We start from the raw sequence: 24551 nt of genomic DNA, 5'->3' as shown, positions 1-24551 counted from the left end.
TACTGCTGTGTTTTTTTTTTCTGAAATGGAATAAGTAGTGGTCACACAGTTGGCTCATTAGATCAGTCAACCCACACCACAATACTTCACGAAGGCTCGCTCGCTAATTACACTGTTCATCGACCTTTAGATGTATAATGGCTGCGATTAATGCGGCCCATGTGGAGCACTGCAGGCTTTGCAGAATTTTGATATCGTTGTTGCACTTGGAAACCCCACTGTCGTTCTTGGGAGGAGATGCCGGTCCAAGATGTGCTGCAGCATGCTCCGCTTGAAGCCCTTTCAGTTTCAAGTGGCTGTCTAAGATAGTATTTGTTTTTATAGTAACATTGATGTGTCGTAGAAGGCTAATTCAAGCTCTATCAGTGTACAAGAAGCTTTGCAGGGTTTGTCTGGCCGATATTCAAATCCAGTGTTTCCCCCTAAGGTTCTCTAGGATGTCCAGCTCAGTGTAACGCTCCTTCCTTCTCCCCACAGGTAGAGGGACATCAGAGGTGGGGGCGCCATGGAGGCCACATGGTTATGGACCAACTTCTTTATGCATGCATATGAGTGTTGTTGAGGCTGTCCTACTGGATGACAGAGGTAATCAAGCACGCCTGTTAAATTGCAGGTTTAGACACAATAGAAAAATGTAGGTTAATGTTGTGACTGCTATTCTCTGTGCAAACAGAATATCTCTCCACCCCAAGGTCAGAATCAAGTGTTATTTTTTTTTTAATTAAAAGTCAAGTGGTATCTAAATCTATACCTAAAAAAATGAATTAATACTATAATGTGAGGCACTAACCTTTAGGCAAAGGATGGTATTTAGCAATTTTCTTAGGTGTTATCCTTTCTTAGGCATTTTAGTCCAGCTGTGATAATTTACCCAGAAAATATTTCAGATGAAATGCAGTATGTATATATATATATATATATATACCTCTGAATTCTTGCTTAAAATGCACCTAAACGATCAGCACAAAGCTTGGCTCGAATCCACCTCTCTCTGTGGTCAACAGGTTCCATCCAATCAGAATAATAAGGGATTCACTGATGTCCCTCTTAAATGCTAATGTCCTTGACAGTCCTAGCCTGTTTACTGATTCATCCACTGATCTAAATGTTTTGGAAATTGAGTCTTAATATCACCAAGATAATATGACACAGAATTCCACTGTGGCGAGATGAGATTAATTCAGACGCATGCCGTCGTCAACAACAACAGGTTAGAACAGCATACGGAGGATGTGTGACTCCAGGATGAGTGATGCCAACGGTAAATGGAAAAAAGGTCAATGTGCTTTTCACGAAACTAATCTGAGAAAAAACAAGAATAAATTCTAAACACATGGCTACTTTCCTAAATGTTAATCACGCTGCAGCCAAAGAAAATCAATTTTGCACAGTGGCTGGCAGTTGAGCCAAAACAAGTCATGCTTCTTGTTGCATATGTCTGCTCTCAGGACAAGTTAATGATGCTGTCTCCTCGGCCCTGTTTCATTTTGGATGAGATTCTAATACTCCTGCCAGGCAAAGCTACAACTATCACCCAAGAAAACGCATATCATCTATCTTGCAAGTTACTCAAACCGATCATCTGAATCTGGTGCCTCACTTAGTGTGCTGAAATGAAAAAAGATATAATATCAAGCGAAATAGAAGTAGGTCTGTAGGGCAGCAATAACATTTGAGTGAGGTTTGGCATTGCACAAACAAGAAATGTAAGCAGTGAAACAAATCCCTTATACAAAAGTCAAGTAAAGATCAGACTCAGACCATTTCAGGAATTTCTTCACGATGCCTTTAAGACATGTCTGGTGCTATGTTTTTGTGAAATTATAATAGTCATTAAAGTCTGATAAGGAACTGCATAAAGTACACATTAACATAGTGCTGCATTTTAAATCCCGAGTGTATCCCGTCTTTCTACAGTGATAATTTTACCCATTAGAATAGTCAATATTAAAATGTGTTCGGTGTTGTGGTGAGTTGTGAGTGATCTTTTGTACAAATATTGAGGGAAAATAACTCATCATACTTTTATTTATATTAAAAAAAGGGATTACAATTGTTTTTTTGGTTAATTTGTGAGGCATACTTTTGTTATCTTCTTCTTTAAGTTGTCAGGCATCACCCAAGACCCTCGCTCCCTGATCTGGTTTCTGTATTTCACTGACACGACTGCTTGTCTTTGTTCCATAACCTCACATTTGTGTTACTGCGCTTTTAATATTTACAGGCTGCACATACTCATCTAACTCCCCCCTCCTTGTTTCCTAAGGTAGCATTAGGGCATAATTGCATGCCTGTGGTGCTGCAGGAGAAAGAGAGCAGCAGCACGGAAGAAGTGGATGAAGTGATGTGTTGAGACAGGAGAGCCTCGTAGCAGGGGCGGGAGTACTGCTCAACCCAACCTCTGTGGGTCTGACAGCCATAGATGGGCACATCAAGGAGCCACTATAGCATTGTTGAAGCTTGTTAGCATAGCCACCAGGCCTTGAAGATGGTGACAAAGTAAATTACCCCATAAGGTTGGAGAAGAAGGGCATTTTAACGCAGAATCACGAAAAGGGGGCCGGAAGAGTAATTCAACTTCAGTATGGCCACTGTACCCCAGTAGTCATTCATCAAAAGAGCAGATTGTGCTGCTGGTGCAAACAGGGTTTGGAGCAAGTCAAGGTTGAGCTCAAAGGCATCTCGTGAGCAATGAAGACGTGATTCTCAGAGGTTAACAGAATTTTTTACCTTGTAACTTATATCAGTAGAAGGATGCTGAGGATGGGACTGCCAGGGAACAGGGCTAGAGGTCGACCCAGGAGAAGATACATGGACGTAGTGAGGGAGGACATGAGAGTGGCTGGTGTTGGGGAGGACGATGCAAAGGACAGGGCGAAGTGGAGACCGGGGGATTGACTGGGGATTGTGGCCACATCAGACACTGAAATTGGGTCCCCCCTATATGCTAATTTATTTACCATACAAAGTCAAAATGGTCGTGTCTCGGTTTAATCATCTAACAGGGCTTTCTATTCTCAGAAGGCACTTATGTGTGCATGTGGATCCTTACGATGGCGAGCTGGGGTTAAGCACCATACTCAAGAGGATCATTACACTCTCTCAACACGGATTAGAAGCACTCTTGACTATTAGCTCATTCTGCCTTCAGTCTCATCAAACACACACACACACATCTCATTCTGTTCCCTGTTGTCTGTGTTCATATTTTCTCCCTGATTATGTTAAGCGGTTTTTAAAATGCTTGCCCTACTGCTAGATCAACGGTACTGACTCAAGAGGGCTTGTTGCAATGTTCAGAGTCAGGTTCAACCAGAAGTAAAAGCTAATTCGATCAATGTGTCAACGGCAAGCAGTGTCAAACTAATGCATGCAGACATGAGGAAGAAGAACGAAGGGAGTGGGAGAGGAGCATTGAAATGTGCCGGTGCTGAAGTTGGGGGGGGGGGGGGGGGGGGGGGGGGGGGGTAGAGCAGGCAAATGAAAGCATAAATAAAACGATCAAATTCACAAATGTTTTCCTCCATGTTGGTCAATGTTTGTCTGAGTCCACTCTGACTGCATGAGATTCCATTGGTCTTCAAACCTTTACTCTCTCCACGTTTCCTGTCTCATACATTAGTTACAAAGGCTAATAGCCATGAATAAATTAAATAGTTTGATCAAACCCAATTACAGTTTGAATAAAATCCATGTAAAGATAGATATCTAGGGAGACAGATTAACAAAGATTCAGGGACAGGGAGATATTTAGTAAACGGCCACTCCTGAGGATTGACCGCTTGTGCCAAGGAGTCACATTTATACAGCTTTATAGACACGCCACAAAGAACCCTGGAAGGTGGAGGAAAGACACCAAAGGGCTTTTGCAGCATTTCTGGTCAGTGTACTGCAGCTGCTTTCGCTCTATCCCTGTCTCTCCATATTATTATTACTCAAGTCCCAATGTATTGAATCTGTTTTTTCATAAATAAATACATGCCTCCTGACATTTGTAGCATGCATAAAATATATTTGGGAGGGTGAAACTGAATTCCTGTCTTATTACATTATTATATTTGATCGGACTCTAAAAGCCAATAGTACATGCCGTGTTGAAATTCATGGAGTGGCAGGCAGCTGATTGAGGACAGGTGGGTGTCTGAATCTGTGATGGTGCACCATCATCACTTTGGGAGCCGCCAGGCTGAGCATGGCAGGCTTGGACGTATGACGCTGTCAGCCATCTGGCTTTGGATGGGACTCCTGAGGAAGACGCAGTCTGGTGCCATCAATCAGAAAACACTTCCAGCATGTTTGAGAATAAGAATGGCACGTTCATCTTCTATAGTGTGGCTCTGGGCGAGAGCTGCAACTCTGTTTCTGCGCAGCTGTGACATATTCACAAATGGACCATGGTTTACCTATATTTACTGTGTGCTGTAAATTGATCAAGGACACTGCTGAATTCAAAAAGGCCGACTTTGACATTTATGTTGTGAGGCTAACATTTTTCAACTACGTTAGTACACAATCCAGTTATTGTGTGACATGTTATACAATAACAGAAGATTTTAGAGAATAAATGACAATATCAATGACTTCACAAATACTTTCTGGTCTCAATAGCAGCCTAATGGCTTTCAGATGTTTAGCTACAATAGACTATGAGTGTGCACTCTACTTAAAACTATCCTATTTAACCATGCAGCTTAAAAGGGGCCTAAGAGATTGCATGCTTTTCCACAGTTTGCAGATCAGTTTTTCCATGCAGCCACTCAAGCATTTTCAAAATGAATCTCGCACACAGCATTCACTCCTGTAGGGCATGCATGGAAAACAAAAGACAGCATCCTCTCTCCGCAATGGAATATTAAAGCCAAGAATTGCAGGGAATTCAGATAAAGCATGCTGCTTGGGAACGCAGCCTGTTTTATTACCAATGGCATATCAGAAAAAAAAGACGATCTAACTGGATGATTGAAATATAAAGAGTGGATGAATGTTACCATCTAATTTCATATTTTACAACACATCATGACACATCACATGGGTGTTCTGAAATAAATTAAAACCAAAATAACAGAATTCAGCTTCATATAGCTTCATTTGTAATTTTATTTTTACTTCACTACATAAAAATAGTTTTAATGGGCGGACACATCACCTACGCGAAAGACGAGAATTTGGGAATTTAAATACAAGATTCAATTTCCTGATAAATCACATTTAGTTTACACATTTGAAAGAAAACCTGTATCTTTGCTCGATAAAAGCAACAAAGCAGCTACAGTAAAAGTATCACCCACCTACACATGCATTTCTACCCCCACACGTGTGTGTGCATGTGTTATTACAGACATCGACACACACTGGCTTTGGGTGAGGTAACAAACACTGTTCTACACTCTGTGAACTATTTATAATGTTCTCCCTCATTGAATTACAGACGAGACATGTTTCTCTTTCTCTACACGCTTTTATAAGTCCTTTTATAAATCATCTCCCCAGACAGTTCTATAATCATAAAAAATACAAATACGGTCAGATCAATCTGTCTGAGCAACTATTGTAATGACATGTCAGGCGTATGAGGAAAATAGGGATGGAAGAAGTGTTATAGTGAAACTGCCAGGAACTGCTCAGGGTGCACAGTGTCAAAAACACACACCTATCTCTGTTTACAAAAGCTAATGGCTTCATATGCATCCGTAGACTTGGGGAGCTTATCCTCATTGAAGGAGTGACAGAAATTCAGAGTGACTGCGGAATAAGGATTGGCATGCAGTGAAATATAAAAATCAAATTGAGCAGCTGGTCCAGTGAAAACATTTGGTCTCCTATGAATTTGAATTTCCTTGTGAAGCATAATGGAGAAGAAAAAAAGTCTTATTTACTTTGAGCCACACATGACTTTTAGCAGTAAATGTCAGATCATGCAAAAAAAATATATATCAAAAAAACACTCGGTTTCCTCTCACTCATTCTCACTTTCTCCAATTCCTCAAACTAACACCCCTTTCATTTCTCTCCTGGAAGAATCCACTAATTCTCGCACAGATACTAACACTCATCACCCCATCACAGATGAGGCGGACTATTATTTTATCTATTGCAGCTCAGTCTTTTTGTTCTGAATGAACTGCATCGTGTCACTTATGAGACAACACTAAAAAGTGTATTCTTTAATATTTTCCTGAATTTGTCTGACTTCCACAAGATACAGATTTTGGTTCCACTGCCCAGAAAGGTTCAAGAAATGTAATTATTACGCTACCTTGCAGGCCGATTCTCGCATAACATAAACAGCACAAGTCAGGTGGAACGACAACAGAGGGGACCAGCATGCTGCCGAGTTTGTTCCCCTGTTTGTGGTTTTAAAAAAAAGAAGAAAATGGCATGATGTCATCCACGATGTTAGATAAATAAAGGATTTTTGCAAAATAATGCAATTTTATCAAAGTTTCAGTTTGATCACGACCACCCCTCCACTCCTGTTCCTCTTCATAAAAGTTACTGGATTTCCACAAGCTGTGGTGAAAACATGGTTCGGGGGCAATGAAGGATCAGATTCTATTTTTAAGTACCGGTATATGTGGTTAAAGAGACCAATCGTTCCACTTTCTATAACACAGCATGATAAGATTCTAACTTGAAATCTTGTGTAATTACCGGTACACAAAAATTACTCAATCAATTTCAACAAATCAATCTAGGGCTTGTGTCAGGTGAACTAGAAAGATGTCTATAATGTGGTCTACAGCATGCCAAGCTAGTTAGTAATGAATCACTCACATTCTATTTGTGCACGAAGGGATTAAACAATTCGTAGCCTGGACAGCTCACATTATTCATCTTTTCCCTATTGATCCCACAAAAGATTTCCACATGTAAAATTCAGACAATACTCTATTTTCAGGTCCACACAACCCAGCAGTTCCACAACAGAAAGCTCAGACAGGACAGAGAGAAGGATAGAAACTTCACAAATACAGTTGAAAGTCATGCATAGAAGAAGAACACAGCCTGCTTTTCCCTTAGTGCTGCTGATCCTTTAGGAGACCGCAAAAGCTCATGATCACAAATCCTTCAGTGCCTTTTGCAGCTAGATGAAAATCCAGCTGAGGCTTTCTGACAGAAACTCTCAACAGTCCAAGCAAGGCCTAGAAAAAAATCCAACAATGTAATTGATTGGTGGCTGAGGCTTTCTAAGAGTGTCTTTGGCAAGATAATTTAATGGTGAAGTGCTCTCAAGCTATAAAGTTGTGCAGAGAGCTATCTTTTATAAAAACATATATTACAATCCTTCACCTTATGTGTTCAAACAGTCTACGAGCTTAATCCACAGATGCCCATTCTCATTCCCACACTATAATGTGACTTCTATGTGCTTTTTAAGATAACATAACGTCATTCACTTCTGTCCACATGACCTTTACATTCCCTAAAACCCTAACCTTAACCTTTCGGGTCTCTGTTCGGTCACTGAGAACACATTAAATCCAGTGGATACTTTCTAATCCAGATTGATAAAGTGATCAGACTCATATTTATGGCATATGAGGAACTGATGCAACTACAGCTTTTGTGGCCACACCCTAAATCACAGCTCTTGTAAAACAAGCAGCTGCAATTACAGTCCCATCAGCAAACAGAGAAGTTTGGAGAGCTCAGAAGAGGATGAGGAGGAAGAATATGCCAAACAGGTTGTGGAAATCAAACTGAGAAACCTCAATTGTAAGCACAAATCCTCACACCATATCAAAATGGGTTTTGCCCAATCTTGAGCTTGAAAATCTTACAGCTTTCATGGAATGACAACAAGTTTGGAAATCTTCTGAGCACATGAGGCACACGGGCCGACACGGCAAACCTAATAACAGAGTTTCTCATGAAAACACAGAAACAGCAGTTTGAAAGTTTTTTATAGGCTTTCATCATCTTAGCAGCCAAGCACGACAGAAACACCTAACACACAAATTACCTCCTATTGCACAGCAATCTGTGAACGGTCTGTGCTAGTAGCGCTGACAGCTAGCTGCCTGGAACGACAAGGCTCGCCAGTACAGAGCGAGCGCTCTGCAGAGAGCCCACTCTTGCTGCAATCATTCAATTGTACTTGATTTGCATAATTAAACTCTGTTATTGCCTGGTTCTGGAAGTGACTGCAAGCCACTGCTCGAACCATCTGGATGACAGAGAGCAGGGGGCATTGATGACAAGAAAGCCCCCCTCAGCTGATGATGACTATCCATTAAATTGAATTTGATAAGGTTCAGTTTCCTGTAGATTGGTCATATATTTTTGTGCAGTTCAGGGCAGAGTGACCAATGACGAGGTGAGTCACAGCTTGTAATTCAGTCTGCTAACCACATGAAAGATCTGACAGAGCAGGACAGAGAGGGAGAGCAAGGATGAACAAAAGACACGAAGTTCACATGTTTGTGAAAAGCATGGTGCAAATGAGCTTTAAAATCAATGCATCTAAACATCCATTAATCTATCCCTGTTAGAATCCTTTATATAAATATTTTTGAAGTCATTTCCAGCCCAAGGAGTTACATTGACCAATAATATTCTTTAAAAAGACTTGAAAACAAGCAACAAAAACTCACAAAAAGGGGGATTGTGAAGAAGCTTGGAGATGAAGCACAGACAAATGGAGGCTATTTCACAGAACATAAAGCCAAGTACTAGATTCATTTCCACAGGTATCCTTTGTAAAATGTAGCATTTCATTCCAAAACCAAGCACCAAATGAACAATAGAACAACCCATGGAACTGCAATACGTCAGCATTTCTCATAGGCGAGACTTACCTCGACGAGGTGTGGAGTGGGGTTGAATCCACACATGTTGCACACTTGGTTGTGACATTGTGTGCAGGTGTTGTAGTTGGCTTGTTCTGCTTTGTTGCCGACGTTGAGGGTTGTTTTTTTGCAAAGAGGACAACACGCTTTTGGTTTAGAGGAGTCTGGGGGAGCATGCTGTTGTTGCTGTTGAGGAGGGGCTCGAGGCCCTTGTTGTGCTGCCTGAGACCCTGAAGATTTACCTGCCCCAGGGGGTCCACCTGGTTTGGGGGCCGGTTTTGGGGGCTGTTGTTGGGGTTGAGTAGTCTCAGCTATAAGCGTACTGGCTTGGTTAAGAAGAGAAGCACCAAAGCCAAACAATTTTCCAAAAGTCTGCTCGGGAGGTGGGGGCTGTCGCGAAGGGGAGCTCCCTGCACTTCGAGTCTGGTCCTGGCGAGGGGGGTGGGGTTGGTGAGCAGGAGAGCTGCGGGACAGATCTGGCTGGGAAGGAGCCTTGGCCATGCTTGGGAGAGAAACTGACACCATAGGATGCTTTGCTTGTTGTTGACCTGGGCCAGCCGGACCAGTCTGCTTAGTGAGGACAGCCGCTGGTTGCGCCTGCGTCTGAGGAGGGGTCTGTGTCCGGGGTGCAGGCTGAGTCGGCGTGTCGGGTTTAAGTTCTGCTTTTGCAGCATGAGAAGGAGAGTGTATCTGTTGCTGACTCTTGGAGCGTGGTGTGGTCATGTCCATGCCCAATGCTCTTTGCATCTGACAGTTCAGACATAGCCACTCTTGGACCTGTGAAAGAAAAATATATTCAATAAAACCTGTAAGTTATAATATCTAGACGCATTCTTTCACAACACAAACGACAGCTGGAAATAAACTGACATATTAGGAAACGTACTTGCTCTTTTTCATGCCTACATGGGAAGGCATCAACATTGTTTTGTTGGTGTCAGAGTTACAGAGTTCACAATTTGACAACACCCAGCCAAGAAATAGTCCTGCCCCAATCCTCAAATTAGTATTTTCTTTTTACTGTTGGGTTTTTGAGCAGGTTAAACTAATTAAATTGTTCCTGTTAATTTATGAGCTGAAGAGTCAAAGCCATAGAGTACACTTTTTTAGCTTTGGAAAGGACTAGACTAGCTGTTTATTTTTAAGATGTCTGGTTAGCCAACCTCACTTCACTAACATAACCTCACTCGAGTGACGGGGGTGTATTAAAACAAGTCATGACATTTAATAAGTCGGGTGCATCTTCTCCCTTCCCTTTGGCTTCTACTGGATGCTCCAATTTGTCCAAGAAGATGCAACATGAACTAAAATGTCTAGCTCGCCTGTGGGTTTGGATGTGAATGTGAGCGTGTGGGTCTGTAAATGCGATGGACTGATGTCTTCCCTTGCCCTCGTCCGGTGCATCCTGGGATATCTTCCAGCCATCTCTGAACAGGAAAAATATATATGTACTGAAAATGACAGAACAAATGTAAATAATGTCAAATACTGTATGTGTGTGTCCCTGTGCGTCCACATAAACATTTTTTTTTAAACATTCTTCATCCATAAACAACTGAGTAGAAAATAAATGCGACAGAGGCCGTTAACTGTGGACGTCTTCAATAAATCACGGCTGCGCCTGATTCTGTACCTTCCCTCACATCTATTCTGTGTGTCTTAGACCCTCTTGGATTCTCTTACAGCTAACATTCTCATTAAAATCCACCAACCACTCTCCATGGTTCGCCATGTCTTTGTCCCTCCTATCTTTGTCCTTACTGGCTTTCTGCTCCATACGGGCACGCAAGAAGGTGAAAGCCGAGAGACGCCTGAGTGATGGCGCACAGCCGTAAGTGGTAATTTTGGCATCCCAGTGATTTGACAGCTGCCACATTATTGTAGCTGTCTTGAATTTGTGGTCATTACATAATGCTGTAATGCATAATAAATGCAGTTGGATAGTGGTTGCATGAGGGTGGGTGCACAAAGAGTGAGGTGGGAGGCCTGTGCAAAAGCTCTTTTTCTACTGAACCTATGAAAAGAAAATCTGCATAAGCCTACAGAGGGTGGCTTCATGAAGATTGTGGTTTGTTTTAGCTGAGAGTTTTAAAATCTTTAAGAGCTGTCAAAGCAAGGACTGGGAATGTAGAAAGATGTCTTCACGCAAATGTCCCTGAAAGCCTGTGGCTATGGAGAATGGATTCAATTAAATAACCCGTCAACATATGCATGGGCTAAGAAGCTGATAAAGCTGAAATGTGGATTCACAGGTCTGGACCCTGTCTAACTTTTGGCATGAAACAGATGTATCAGCCAATACTGGTATTTAATTGACTTGGATCCAGACCTCAGAATCCTTATCTACATCTCTGAACTGCTCAGAATTTCCAATAAATCTGGTACTGAAGACTGACAACTGCTTCTTCTGGTGGGAGAAATAATCTGATCAATGAGATACTGGGAGACCTACAGGCTAAGAGCATGGATAGCGTGCAACTCTCACAATGTATCGTACTGAACGGATCAAATTCGGATATTACAAAAAGTAGCTTTGGGGTGTTTTCTGACTTATGTCTTCATCAATTCACAGTTGTTCTGTTTGTAATTGTTCTGCCTCTCATTCTCCTAAAGTACTGTAAAAAGCCAGAATCACCTCACGCCAGCACTCTTATCTATTACGTACTCGCAAAATGGATACTGTGCTATGTATATTAGTAATATAAATATTAACAGAAAACCTACTCCAAAAACGAGCAAGGGGATGATGCTGATTTTCCGGTCAGCTGTTTGTCATCTGCTGCTGCTAATTCCTTGACTAAAAAAAAATAATAATTAGCCAACAGGATGAATGCAGCATGTGACTGCATGAATGAAGAGAAAAGCAGCTGAAACTATCACAGTAAGAGGAGTGCAATTGACTTAAAAACTTCAAGTTCATCAATCAGTCAGTTGGTAGAGACAAAGTAAATCACGGGGTCAGCATCGTCCAGCCGTTACCCTTTCCCACTCCTAAATTTAATATTGATGGTGTCATGGTTTTCAATGTCAGTCAGAGAGACTGACAAGGCAGAACTGAGGTGGAGCCTGGGGACAATCAGAGTACCGTAATAGGGGAGGTGAAAGAACCCACTACACCAGAGCGACACAACACAAAAGTACCTCCTCTTTCTATCATTATTATCATTGTCATTGTTTTTCTCTCCAAATTGTGCTTAGGGTAATCATATTAAGAAAACAGAAAAGCAAAGAAAGCATCTGTGAGGAGGACAAGCAGCTATTTATCAGTTTGGTCGTGCTCTGCTCGCTTCTGCCTCATCTCTCTCTCTGTCTCATCCCGTTCTCCGTCCACCTTGTTATGAGGCAATCATGTGGATCTTTGTGAAATCTGATCTGTGTCAGCAAAAAACAAGTGCACTGCACACTGTGTCTTCTGCCCTCCTCCGCTATCAGTTCTTTGTCGCAGCCCTGCATCTTGTTCTCTTTAATCCATCTTCATTTCTCCATCTTCTCTTCATCTGCATCTCTCACATCACATCTTTCTCTGTAATGCTCTTCCTCCATCTCCATGTGACGCACACATTTTTAGAAGGCTTTACCTAGCCTTTGTTCCATACGTTGATCTAAAGCGACGGCGCCAGCAGGATGCTCAAGCGCCATGGTTTCATGAAGAGCAACGACATGCAGCCAAAAATAGAATCGGAGCAGCAGGGGGGGCCACAGAGACTTGGATATGGATCGAATAATGAGAGCAAATGCATATTAATACTTGAATTTTTGTGGATTTGGGTTGCTACTATTACAAATGGATATTCTCAATGATTACAAAGGAAGAAATTTGGACATCTACAGATTAATGGCAACAAACCTGCAAATAAGGTTCATGTTTTTTTTTAGCAGATGCATTTCTAGAGTTAATCAAACCTAACTAAAATGTAAAATAGGCCTCCATCAGGAAAGACACAAGTGTAGCTAATAAATAATGAGTAACGTTTGAATTCCATGTAATTGCTTCCCTTTCAGTCCTGGTGGGGTCAACGCCAGCTCACTGTCACACGGCCATGACTAACTGGAGGAAGCCAGCAGAACAGAGCCAGTCAGGCTACCAAATCTGTTACGGGCCACACACCTTGGAGAGACAATAACAGTCCATAGGTCTTAATTCATTTCATAATTGACACTATCATTACTTTAACTGTGAAGCATCTGTAAGTCGAGTGTCGTTGAGTCCATCTATTTCTGTCAGTCAGTCAAACTGATAACTCAGAATACGTGTGCCCCTTCTTCTTCTTCTTCTTCTCTGCATTTGATGCCAGTTGTGAGACTTCAGACACTCCTTCGTGTCCCAGGATGATTGGACTCAGGAACATACTCTAGAGACAGAATAAAACTTCCATCGATCAAGAATGCAGGCAAAGGAAGAAACACTGTCTCAGGGATCGTATCGTCGTGTCGCTCCTGGGCCATTCCTCGCAAATGGGCCCAACAACAATTGAAATGCCTCTCGCTTCCTGTCTTCCTCCTTTGGTCAATTTGTGTTTCTGTCTCTGCACAACTGATGTTTATTCTTTGTAAAAAAAAAAAATACTTTTAAATTTCTCTTCATGTTGTTTATTAGATTTCCATAATCAGGTGCACTTATATGGCCTATTACTATGTATTCTGGAGAGCAGAGCAGAACAAGAGTACACTTTGTTCACCCCTAGGAAATAACTGGCATTATTACTGCCTTAGAATGAATCTGTTCTGTATTATTTTCCTAATCTCATTGTGTAGCCACTATGCAAGGACAATAAAGGCTTTCTATTCTATTTTATTACAGAAGCTGAGTTAGGAAGTTGGATAAAAGATATTCAGGTGTGCATTTAAATTCAAAACCACTGTTCCTAGTTCCAGTGTAACGTCCAGCTAATCACAGTGATTGGAACTATACCTGAGACACTCACAACTGCCAAATTTGCTTTCAAGTACTGTTTCTGATGGCTGAATTCTACTTAGCTTCATCAATAACAGACTGTTTACTTTTTACACCATGAACAGCTTGTCCTTACAGCCTGGTGTTACTGCAGCAGCTTGACCAATTTTAAAAAAATGCATCCGTATCTTATAATATAACCCCCCCCCATTTCGTTTGGTTTCGCATTAAGCCAAAATCTGGCTTTATATCACATTATAAAGCTGTTGCTGTAAAAGTGTTGGGGGGAACTTACAAATAAACACATTGACAAACAAGTTAAAGCATTAGCATTCATTGTGTTGTCTCTGACCACAAATGAAAGTTTAGTAATATTTACCCTGCCTTTAGTTTAGTTTAGTTTAGTTTTCCACCAACTCTTCAGCTGCAAACTATGTCCATGTCCACCGGCGAGTCTCTAACATTGTCTGTCTTCTGAGACTTTACACTGGAAAACAGGGAACTGAGCAAAATGTCTGTTGTGGGTTCATTCATACCAAGAAAAGCCATAAATAAAGATTAAATAAATAACATAAATAACAAAATAATTATTAGTAATGAGCAGAAAGATGTGGCAAAGGGGAAAGGGTCAATATTTTTATTTGGATTCATTAAGCAAGCCCTTCAACATAGTTGCAGCCTTGATTGATTAGTGAAGCAAGAAGCTACAAAATATTCCTGTTTCTAGATGGACTTTTTTTTACTGAAGGCATATTAAATTGAGTAATCTGTCTTGGAAATTCAAAATAGATTAGAATTAGAGGTTTAGAATTATTTGCTAAATCTATCAGACATCAGTCATGGCCTCCTTCCTGATACTTATTGGTTGGAAAAGAGGAGGCATATAGTGGTTCAGCAGAGCCTTTTGTGTGGGAGAATCGGTTCAAATGGAACCGATTCTCATAAACGTACGGGATGGTTGGATAAAAGAAAAAGAGGTAGTTCAAAAGCACTCTTCAAACCAAAGGCATCATTTCTAAAGCATCGTTGTTTTGGAAATGCTGATGTATTTATCAAGAAGGAAAAACATAAAACTGTAAAGAAATGGATTCCTGTTCAAAACAGTCCCACAGTTCTTTTTAAATTATATGCAGGTACAGTGTATATTTGAAATCTTTCTACTGCAGTGTTGCATAGGTAACACTGTGACTATGGGTAATTTATGATGATGCTTTTCTCTCTGGTGCTGTCTCCCTCTGCTTCCACAGGGCTCTTTCTGCCTCTTCCTTTCAGCTGAGGCTTCTCAGGACCGGGACCAGCGTGGCAGACAGAAGGAGGGTAACATTTATAAATAGATATTGGACCAATTATGGAGCAGATGTTCCCCTGTATGATAGGAGAACACTGTTGGATGAGGGTGTGTGCACCAAGAGCTCATTTTGCTCTTGTTCTCTGTTGTTTAATTCTCTAAGTTTGTCTTTGTGTGGAACTCTGACTGGCGTCCTTCCTTATTTATTACTTTCTTCCAAACATGAAGCAGTGTTCCTTCTTCTTGATGTTATCTACACAATAACATGGCCATATGCACAGATATGCGTGCATTGTTTGCCTGCTATCTACCAACATTTCAAACTGAGCCTTGCTGACAGCTCTGTAACAGACTGTGGCATTTAACATCTATTTGTTCCTCTTGGTTTACTTTTCTCTCAATTAAATTCTCATCAGCAGGATGGTTCTCTTATTTATACTTTATATCCCAGGGTGGAATTTGGATATTTTGGGTGACTGAACATAATCCAAAATGTCCAAATATGGGATTGTTAATGTTTTAGTCATCACTGATCTTTTTGTAATTTAATGGGGAATCCTCTTGAGTGAAGGATTTTGCTCATAGTATCCCTGTAATCTGGGACGGTTCAATCAGTGTCTGTGAATTATATGTAAACAATCTCAAACTAAGCAGGGCGTGGAGCCCACTGATCTGACGCTGTAATCGAGAGAGTCGCTGAACTGCAGTAAATGAGATGCGTTTTTTAATAGAAATCACCACAAGAGATCTTTCTATGAAAAACAACAACATTTGATAAAGAAGTATAACAAAGAATATCCTCAGGGTCTTCTTCCACTCCATCACAATACATGCTCCTGCTTAAAAGGAATGCCCTTAGCTTCTTTTCTGCCTTTCCGGGGTCTGTCTTCACCATCGTTGTAATCGTCATTTCAGTTGCCACCTTCAAACCTATCGCCACCTCGATCTGTGACACGTAACCATCATCCGTCTCGCTGATGAGTGATAAGACTGTTAGGTCTGCTGCAGCAAGAAAAAGGGCTGATCTATGCTAAGTAGGTTATCGGGGTAACCCTTCAGGTCTCCAGAAGCCGAATGCTTTACTTCTGTGTGTGTGTGTGTGTGTGTCACTCTCTGTCACTATCTGAAAAGCTCACAAAGACTGAGCTGAGAAATACCCGTACCATCCACCTCTGTAGCTCTCTTTACTGCCATGCGCTCCATCACTCCCTGCCACATCTATTCTTTACTATCTGTCCATGCATTTCTCTATAGTCCTGCATTCTCCTGCAGCATTCTCCTTTATACAGCTGCAGATTCGCCCTCATGAAAACAAATACCGGTACTTACTACAGTTAGAAATCATTTTGCGCCCCAAATCCTAGCATTTATTCATCCTCCAGTTGCTCTGATAGCCTGCAGAGCAGCTTAACTAGCGCGTCTAGGCTGTGTGACTCACTGGAGTTGACGTGAAACTCTGTGACAGATGACAAGGCCACACTTGACTCACAGTCGCAGTGAAGCATAGCCTAATTCAAATAAGGCACGTGATTTATTTTGGCACGCAGGCAATGGGCTTGCTCAGCTACCTGTTATCAGTAATAAGTATTTGGACGCAATTGAATATGCGTGTTACAAACAGCTTTGTGGGAGACTCATTTAGATGTCCGCTAGAGCCTTTCAGAAAGGCTAGATATAGTTTTGTTACCGTGTATTATATACAGTATATTCACTTCGCTATGAGCTTGCTCCAGATAGAGATAGAAATCCAGATAGAGGCATCAGATCACAGCCGATAGGTGAAAGTGACCATTATGCTGCCGGCCACTGAGCTAAAAAATGTGTCATTCGCCAGGTGAGGATAAACAAATGAGTCATCAAAATAATGTAGGCAAGGCAGGCTAGAATCAGAACGATCACTGCTCTCAGCAGCTAATTAACATCCTCACTGAGCAGCAGTCAGTCGTTCAATCCAGCCTTGAGCCAGTCAAAGGCAAACTCATAACAGTAGTTGGCGTGAGTCACAAATGTCAATGAGATTAAATGACCTCAAGACCAATTAAATCAAAACGAAGCATCTGAATCATCAAGTCTGCTCTGCACTCACATGGCTTTCACGGAAATACTAGGCAGAAAATGAATGGGTAGAGATAGCATAGCATAGAGCTGGGAGGAACGCAAATAGACCTATTGACAATATACATGCTGTAATATGACTCGTGTATGTGTGTACGTCATCAACGGCTAAACTAAAACATGAAGACACAAAGACACCAGTTATATTTGAAAGCAGGATTTTCCAGCCTGATCACAATAATAAGGATGATTTTGGACAGAGTTGTGAAACATCCAGCTTTTAACATCCAACAAAACATTGCCACTCTATTCTTGTCGTTTACGCCTTCAAGGCGTCTCTATCACTGCATGCCTGAATTCACTCTGAATCTGTTTGCACGGTCAGTTGCTCACAGGGGTTTCCTTTTTTTTTTAAATACAATTTTGGACATGTCTAGACGTTTTTGTTTTCCATGTGAGCATAGCGTGGCAGATGTCGAGTGTGTTTATGACTCAGGGCAGATTAACAGTGGAGTGAACTTCAGATCATCTGTACAACGTGCATGCATCCGGTTGGTCATTCAGCAAGTGGCGACAGAACCTGGCGTAAAATAGAAGCATTCCTTTACACATGCTGCCTACCTCTGTGAGGTGAGGGTTGGGATTGAAGCCGCACTGGTTGCACACCATGAAGCGGCACTGCGTGCAGGTGTTGAAGTTTGCCCTGTTCTCCTCGGCGCCCATCAGGTCGGTGGTTTTGCAGACGGGGCACAGTTTGCTGCTGGGCATGGGTGCAATTTGTGGCACAGAATACGGGGAAGTGGGGACACTGCCTCGCTCTGGGGACACGGAAGGGGACCTCCGAGTCCTGTTGCTCCCCACATCCACCTGCAGATTCTTCCTGGACACATGACCCTGGGCCTGTTCTCCATGGGGTGCAGCATGTTGAGGGGTATCATGAGAAGCCAGCCTGTCCCCGGTACCATGGCCGCTCTGCACCCCTGCTTTCAGTCCTGGGTCTGACTGAGGTGTTCTAATACAGATGATAAAGAGACAAAAGTGGAATTTTGACCTTGGTAGTACTGCAGGAGTTATTCAGATTTCAATAGAGAAACCATCTGTATCTTTCATATTAAAATAAGTACTTCATAGGAAAATAACTCTCGGTCCACATTAGGTGGACATTTTAATTGCATATTATGGTCCTTGATCTACATCAGTTTGTCCAGTAGTTGTTTGTGGAAATGTTGTTGTTGTTGTATTAGATTTGGTTAAACATTCCAGAAAAACAGTGAATAGATCTTGCGTTGATGTCTTTGTTAAACTGTTTCCATGGTCAATGTGAAAATAATATGTACTGAATAAACAATTATTTCGTAGCCATGCTTGTAAAGAATGACAGTACATATTGTAATTGTAAATTGTGTGCATATTAATTCTAAGGTTTGCCTGTGAAACACACTTCACATTGTGAAAATTCTCTGCAGGCATCCATTACTTACAGACAGTGAGTCAGACGTCAGCTCAAAGTTTTCATTTCTGGCGCATGACTCCATTAAACTTTGTAATCAGACAGACACATGCATTAGTGTATAAGCAGCTTTTTTTTTGTAATGCGGCCTCATGGGTAGTACGGGCAGCGCGGCTAGCAGGAGCTAACGTAGCATTGCCAGTTTCTCCCTTGTGCTGCTTCTCATGGCCGGATAAATGCAGAGAGTTGCGTCAGGAATTGCATCCAGCGTAAAAATTTGACCAACTACAATATGCAAATCACCATAAAAAGCTGATTTGCTGTGGCGACCCCTCAGTGGACAAGCCGAAAGTACCGTAGTAGTAGTTTTGTAGTTTTAGCAGGCATTTCTTCCTATATATATATATATATGTTTTAAAAGAAGAGCATTTTATACTTCTTTCCCTGGATTTATATAGTAGTCAGCTCTGCTTAATTGAAACAAGGAGCAGTACGTGTTCTTGATCATCACATTTTGAAACTCAGCAGAGCTCTGCGTTGTTCGTGGTCCACATGCCTTTAGCAGGGTTTAATGTTGTTGATATCAGACTACTCAAAATAAGAGGCATATGTTGAATATTTTATAATGCCTCTATCAGTTCATGTGAAGTGCTCCTTGTGGCTTGTTTTCACTCTGTTGAGGCAGCGTATGAGACAATAGTACTGTAAACTTGGTTGTCTTGTGCATTCCAACCATTCGCCATTCAGGCAACTAAATAATTAGAAATGGAGGTTGTATAACAAAGTATGCCTTCTTTTGTCATGCACAATATCTTCAAACTGACTCATCAGCAGCTCTGCACCCACAGTGAGACAATGGTTGAAACAAAGGGAGGAATTATAACATGAGCATGTTAGAAATGATGAGTCATAGCCGTTGACTTGAGCTGCTGCACGACTCTAACCTTGTTCCATTCCCCACAGGAGCTTTTTATTCTCTGTTCCAAGCCCATCAGGGAGGCTCTGCACCTCTCCATGTGATATTCATCACATCCCAGACAGCGTGCTCACTCAACACTCTCAGATTGAGGCCGGAGCTCTGAGGATATTTCTGAAGCTACTGACCGCTGATACAGAAAGCAGACGGCTGAAGTTCCTGTCGACATAATGTCCTCGCAAGATAGGAAGGGGTTTCACATTATAGGTGTCACCAGAATGGTGAAGACAGTGTAATTTCTTATGATTCATGCAAAGCCCCATGCACAGGCTAACGGCACTTGAAAAAATGTCTTTACATTGACAGTTTACAGAAATCAGATATCGTCATTCAATTGCACATGACTGTCCACATAAGGTTTGTGTCTCCTGCACTAGAAATCGTTGTAGAAATGTAGAAAATGGAGTTAAAATCTCTACACAAGTGAATGTATCAAGTGTGTATCAAGAATATTTCTAAATTCTTAGATATAACATCATGCAGATAGATTTTGTCATGTTTTTTTTTTATTATTACATGATTGCCTGGTTTATTAAAACTAAAACAGGAAAAAAATAATTTCCCCTTTACAAAATACTAAATATTTTACAAACCACTAATGTGTGAGCCTCCAGGCAGAGCAACGCTGATTAGAATGTACTGTTCAATTTCCTTTTGAGCTTGAGCACAGAACAAAGACGGCGCTCTTACAACGTTGAGTTACCCCTCAGTTACCACTTCGCTGGTATAACTCACCAGTGTTGCACCAGAACCAGGCGGTAACTGACAAAACCATTCCTGAGGACATAAATCATGAATCACTCGCATAGGCAGGTAAACAAATCACAGGTGTCACTTTCCATGTAAAATATGTGTATATGTGTTACCCCAATGATCTGTTACACGAGTACGTCATTTTAGATCTGTCTGAGTATCCCTATAATGGAGATTTATATGTTTATAAATTAATGTGTTTCTTATTGATTTATTTCTATGTCCACTGGAAATGAAACTGAATATAAAAAACATGGATTGGAATTTCGCTTGTGCTGTCAATTAAATAATATTTAGAGGTCAAACCAGAAAAGAAGCGGATGCGTTAACCTTGAACGCATGTTCATCCACTGGTTTCAGTGGTGAACTATAGATGAAAGGCATCAAGCGGAGAACAAATCCTCCGTGAAATGTCTGCTCACTGACATTGGACAGAGGCACTGCTGTGACCAGTGACTTTGGAGGAAAAAACAGAAAAGAATATCGAAATGGAAAATGTGGAGAAATTCACAGGGAAACCATTTAACTTAATAATTATTACGCAGCGTAGAATTAATTTTGCCATATTGTGGTTACTGCTTTTATAACATCAGATTTATCTCAAGATTAAAACAGAATAATGAGAGGTGTCTCCCGATGTAGCAGCCTGAGCTTGTCAGGATATTCCGTAGGCTTTACAATCTATGTATAATTTTCAAAAATGTATTCCGAGTGCTCTAAATGAACTCACAACTCACATATTCGTGTCTAGCTATTGGAACAATATTACTTTTTTCCATTTCTCATAATCAGTCATTTATTTTCTGTCATGAATTCTAAGTGCTTGTGCATTATTTGTTTTGTTTGTGACAGCCATTTGCTATGTGTGCTACATCATGTCCAGCGCTTTCACTGCTGAAGCTGAATTAAATATGAGGGCACACTGTTTGTAGAACGTGGCTGCATCCATCATATTTCTGGATTTCATAAAATGCAGGGCTGTCGAGGTTTCTAATGGCATTCTGATTTATAGTGATGGACATTTCTTAATGAGTTACGGTGTTTGGAAGGAGCAGACGCCATTAGCATGTGTTGGACTGCAGGAATCAAGCAGCTCGCAGTGGACGGCAACATATACAACATGTGCTGTTACAGATCTGTGACGCATACCATACCTTTATCGATTCATATGAGGGCTCAAAACTATCTCTTTGAGAGTGCTGAATAAAATATAATACCTCATTGTAATGAACATGAAAAGCCTCCTTATCTACAGTCTCACTCCAGCCACCATCTCACTGTTTCTCGTGGTCTCACGTGTTCTATGTGGAGAGTATATTAAGGCAAAGATTCGCACCAAATGGTAAGAAAATCTTAAGGAAATAAATAAGCTAATCAGCTATATATGACATTCTAACCATCATCTCATGGCACACAGTGCTGAAGCCACAAAGAAATCGATGCATAAGAAAATAATAAGATTATACGGGTGTTATGAGCCTTTATATCTGCACCACAGCACATATACAGAATGAACAGTGAGTGCTTTTCACAAATAGAAACATGGGCGCAACAAAACAGCATAAATATTTTGTAAATAACATGGTATGACAAATCTACAGCTCACCAACATACCTTGCATTCGCTTAGTTATTGCAAAAATCAACTAATAAGTCAACGATAAAGACCTCGGCCACGAATAATTTGATGAAAAATTCAATCATCTTTTTAGGTGAAAAGATAAAACGCTCATAATAGAACTGTAAGCTGCCGAGGCAAATCCAAAACGCAGCGGAGCTTCCGTTTTTGCGCACTTACGCCTACAACTGTTGAACTGTGCAATTAGCGCAATATCAGATCTTGTTCAGAGGGTAATCCCTACCCCACAGTCGAGCTGTGCCACAACACAGGAGTTATGATTCCAGATATTGTAATATATTGATTTACTGTAAACGTTAATTCAATTAATGTCATTCTGTCATGTAAACTCTTAATTTAAAAAAATGGATACAATGTTTTAGATAATCCAAATAGTGTCATACAACATAGCTGGTATTCAAGCATATCAATATATTCTAACAGTGTTCCACACGCCCATACACACCTAAAGGCTGCTGCATCTCATTCAATGTTAATGATTCATTTGTCTTGTTAAGACAGCAATTAGGTTTCCATATCTAACGGCGAGAATAATAGAAATATTTCATGTGAACCTGTCACAACATTTTTAATGTGTCTGGGTTTCACCACTCTTCTAGAAGAACTAACCTCTTCTTCTCTGCAGTTAATGATGGTGGGGGGGAGAAAAAAACAATCTCCACAAGCTGCATATTGATTTGGATTGAATTCAAGTCCTGTGCAGAACAAATGACGCTGGCGTTCTCTCTTGCTAGAATTGCCATCCAACACAACGCTGTCGACAGGACGCAGACAGCTCCTCATCAGGAGGAAGGTGATTTCTCAAGATGACTTACCGGTACTGATTCTTATATTGAGGGAATGTTCACAAAATCAGCCTGTGATGGGAAAAAGGCTGATCCCAGAGCGCTTTGCATCATTTACATCTCTAAATCATTTATCTGAGATTACGGAGGCATTCATATTTGCCCTGTCTCTCCCTTAAGTGTCCATGTTTACTCGGCACTGCCTTCTTATGAGCCACAAAAAAGAAAAAAAAAAGAAAAACGTCGTTCATTCATTCATAAAGCTTAGCCACTGATGCACCGGGACGGAAACAGAAAACGGGCGTAAAGATCCTTACTGAAGGGTTTGATAAGAAATGTTTGCTTGTTATTGATCCGAGCGCTGCATATTAAACGTGTTTTAGGCCCAAATTGACGTTGAGTAACAGGGCGGTGCTGCCGAAACGCAAAAAATGTCTCCAAAGGGGAGAGTAGTGTTGAAAGGATAGTGAAATAAATTATTAAGCACCCATTCAAGACTGTCTTCGCGAATTCGGTTATATACCGTATCTAAGGGTTATGAGGAATAATGCATATAATATATATATTCCTCATAAACTCTAGACGGCATGCCGCCGTGCAGCCTCTCTAATTTCTCCACCGTTTCCGGTTTTTAGCGGTAAAACGTCCTCGCTGTCGCGGCTACCTGTTAATCCCCGGCCCGGGTCCAGCCCCGCTTCCTCCGGCTGGCGCTCCATTGCTCGGCTTGATGAGCTGTCCAGAGTCCGGTGGTGCTGAAATGGAAGCCGGAGCCCCCGCTGCAGGCACCGCGGGGCCGGCCCGTCCCGCCGGTCCCGCCTGTCCCTCCCCCTCCATGCTGGCCTCGTTCCCCATCGCCCCGGGAAAGCTCTCGACCGAGATGAACGATGTTGTGGTTGTTTCAACAGCTGTGCTTAAAAACTCAGATGAAACTCAGCGCCGCTCTCCTTCCGCCATCACCGCCGACAATCCAGCATCCCGCACGGAGCACGCGCACTGACGGAGAGGGTGCTGACGCTAGAACGTGCGCGTTCACGTTGCTCGTTCATTTCAAGTCGCTCACAAAATGCATCTGAAACATTATGCTGACTCAGTCCGCGTCTTTGCATCCTAATTGAATTGACTTTACAATGTGTCTTAAGTTTAGTTTATAACTTTATTTAATGAAAACACAAAGGCCAAAGATTTGCAGCTTTAAATTGCCAAAATTCCTTCACTTATATGATACTAAATTGAACTACATTTATATATTTTTTTATTTTATTTTATTTTCTGCTCGTGTCGATAGAAAATATTTCGTAAATAATTAACTAATCAGTCAAACGGTGTCTCAGTCCATAATAAAATGTTTGTTAGCTAATACTCCTGATCCAAAACAAATCATTTTTGTTTAATAATGTTTTACTTTTTTTAAGTCAGTGTGTGATAAACTTCTGCCATTGACCGTGTCTTTCAACTACATTACAAATAACCAGTAGCAACCTAACACTACAGCATGGTTTATTAAATGAGAGATTTTACATGATGCATAAGGTCTTACCTAACACAGGGCCAAAAGTGGCCTGGTGGAGAAATAGGTATTTGCAATGAAAGAAATATGCTAATGAAAACTGAGAAATGGGAAAATATCATTAAAAAAGACACACAAAGGACGCCAGTTATTAATCTGAATGCACCTGCACCACAACATACTCCTGCTGAGCAGAAATGTATTGTGAATATGAAGCTCACGAACAGCATAAAGAAGAACCTGATTTTTAAATGGTCACAGTACTTTGAACAACTGCTCACTCTAGTGGACACCAATTGTCACTACACTAAAACTAAGTCGTAGGATTCAGCTGAGGTTTGGTACGACCTGGACAGGGCACCAGCTCATCATCACAGGGGCAATAGACAGTATCTCGCACTCACATTCATGCATGT

At 41.2% G+C, this 24551-nt stretch overlaps 1 protein-coding gene across 1 annotated transcript in view; it reads right to left on the bottom strand.

The window, feature by feature from the left end:
* Positions 1-23480, bottom strand: part of bsnb (bassoon (presynaptic cytomatrix protein) b) — a 44722-nt gene extending 21242 nt beyond the window's left edge. Inside the window, exons 1-3 of the mRNA XM_068742407.1 lie at positions 23293-23480; positions 17648-18038; positions 8799-9566 (exon numbers count right to left, since the gene is read on the bottom strand). Of these exons, the coding sequence (XP_068598508.1) occupies positions 8799-9566; positions 17648-18038; positions 23293-23480 (1347 nt within the window). The remainder of the gene's footprint in view (positions 1-8798; positions 9567-17647; positions 18039-23292) is intronic.
* Between the last annotated feature and the right edge of the window lie 1071 nt (positions 23481-24551).

This window comes from Brachionichthys hirsutus, chromosome 8 (genome assembly GCF_040956055.1).
Source record: "Brachionichthys hirsutus isolate HB-005 chromosome 8, CSIRO-AGI_Bhir_v1, whole genome shotgun sequence".
In the NCBI taxonomy this organism is placed as follows: Eukaryota; Metazoa; Chordata; class Actinopteri; order Lophiiformes; family Brachionichthyidae; genus Brachionichthys; species Brachionichthys hirsutus.
The sequence above is the reverse complement of the archived record's forward strand: the minus strand, read 5'-3'. Positions and strand labels throughout refer to the sequence as shown.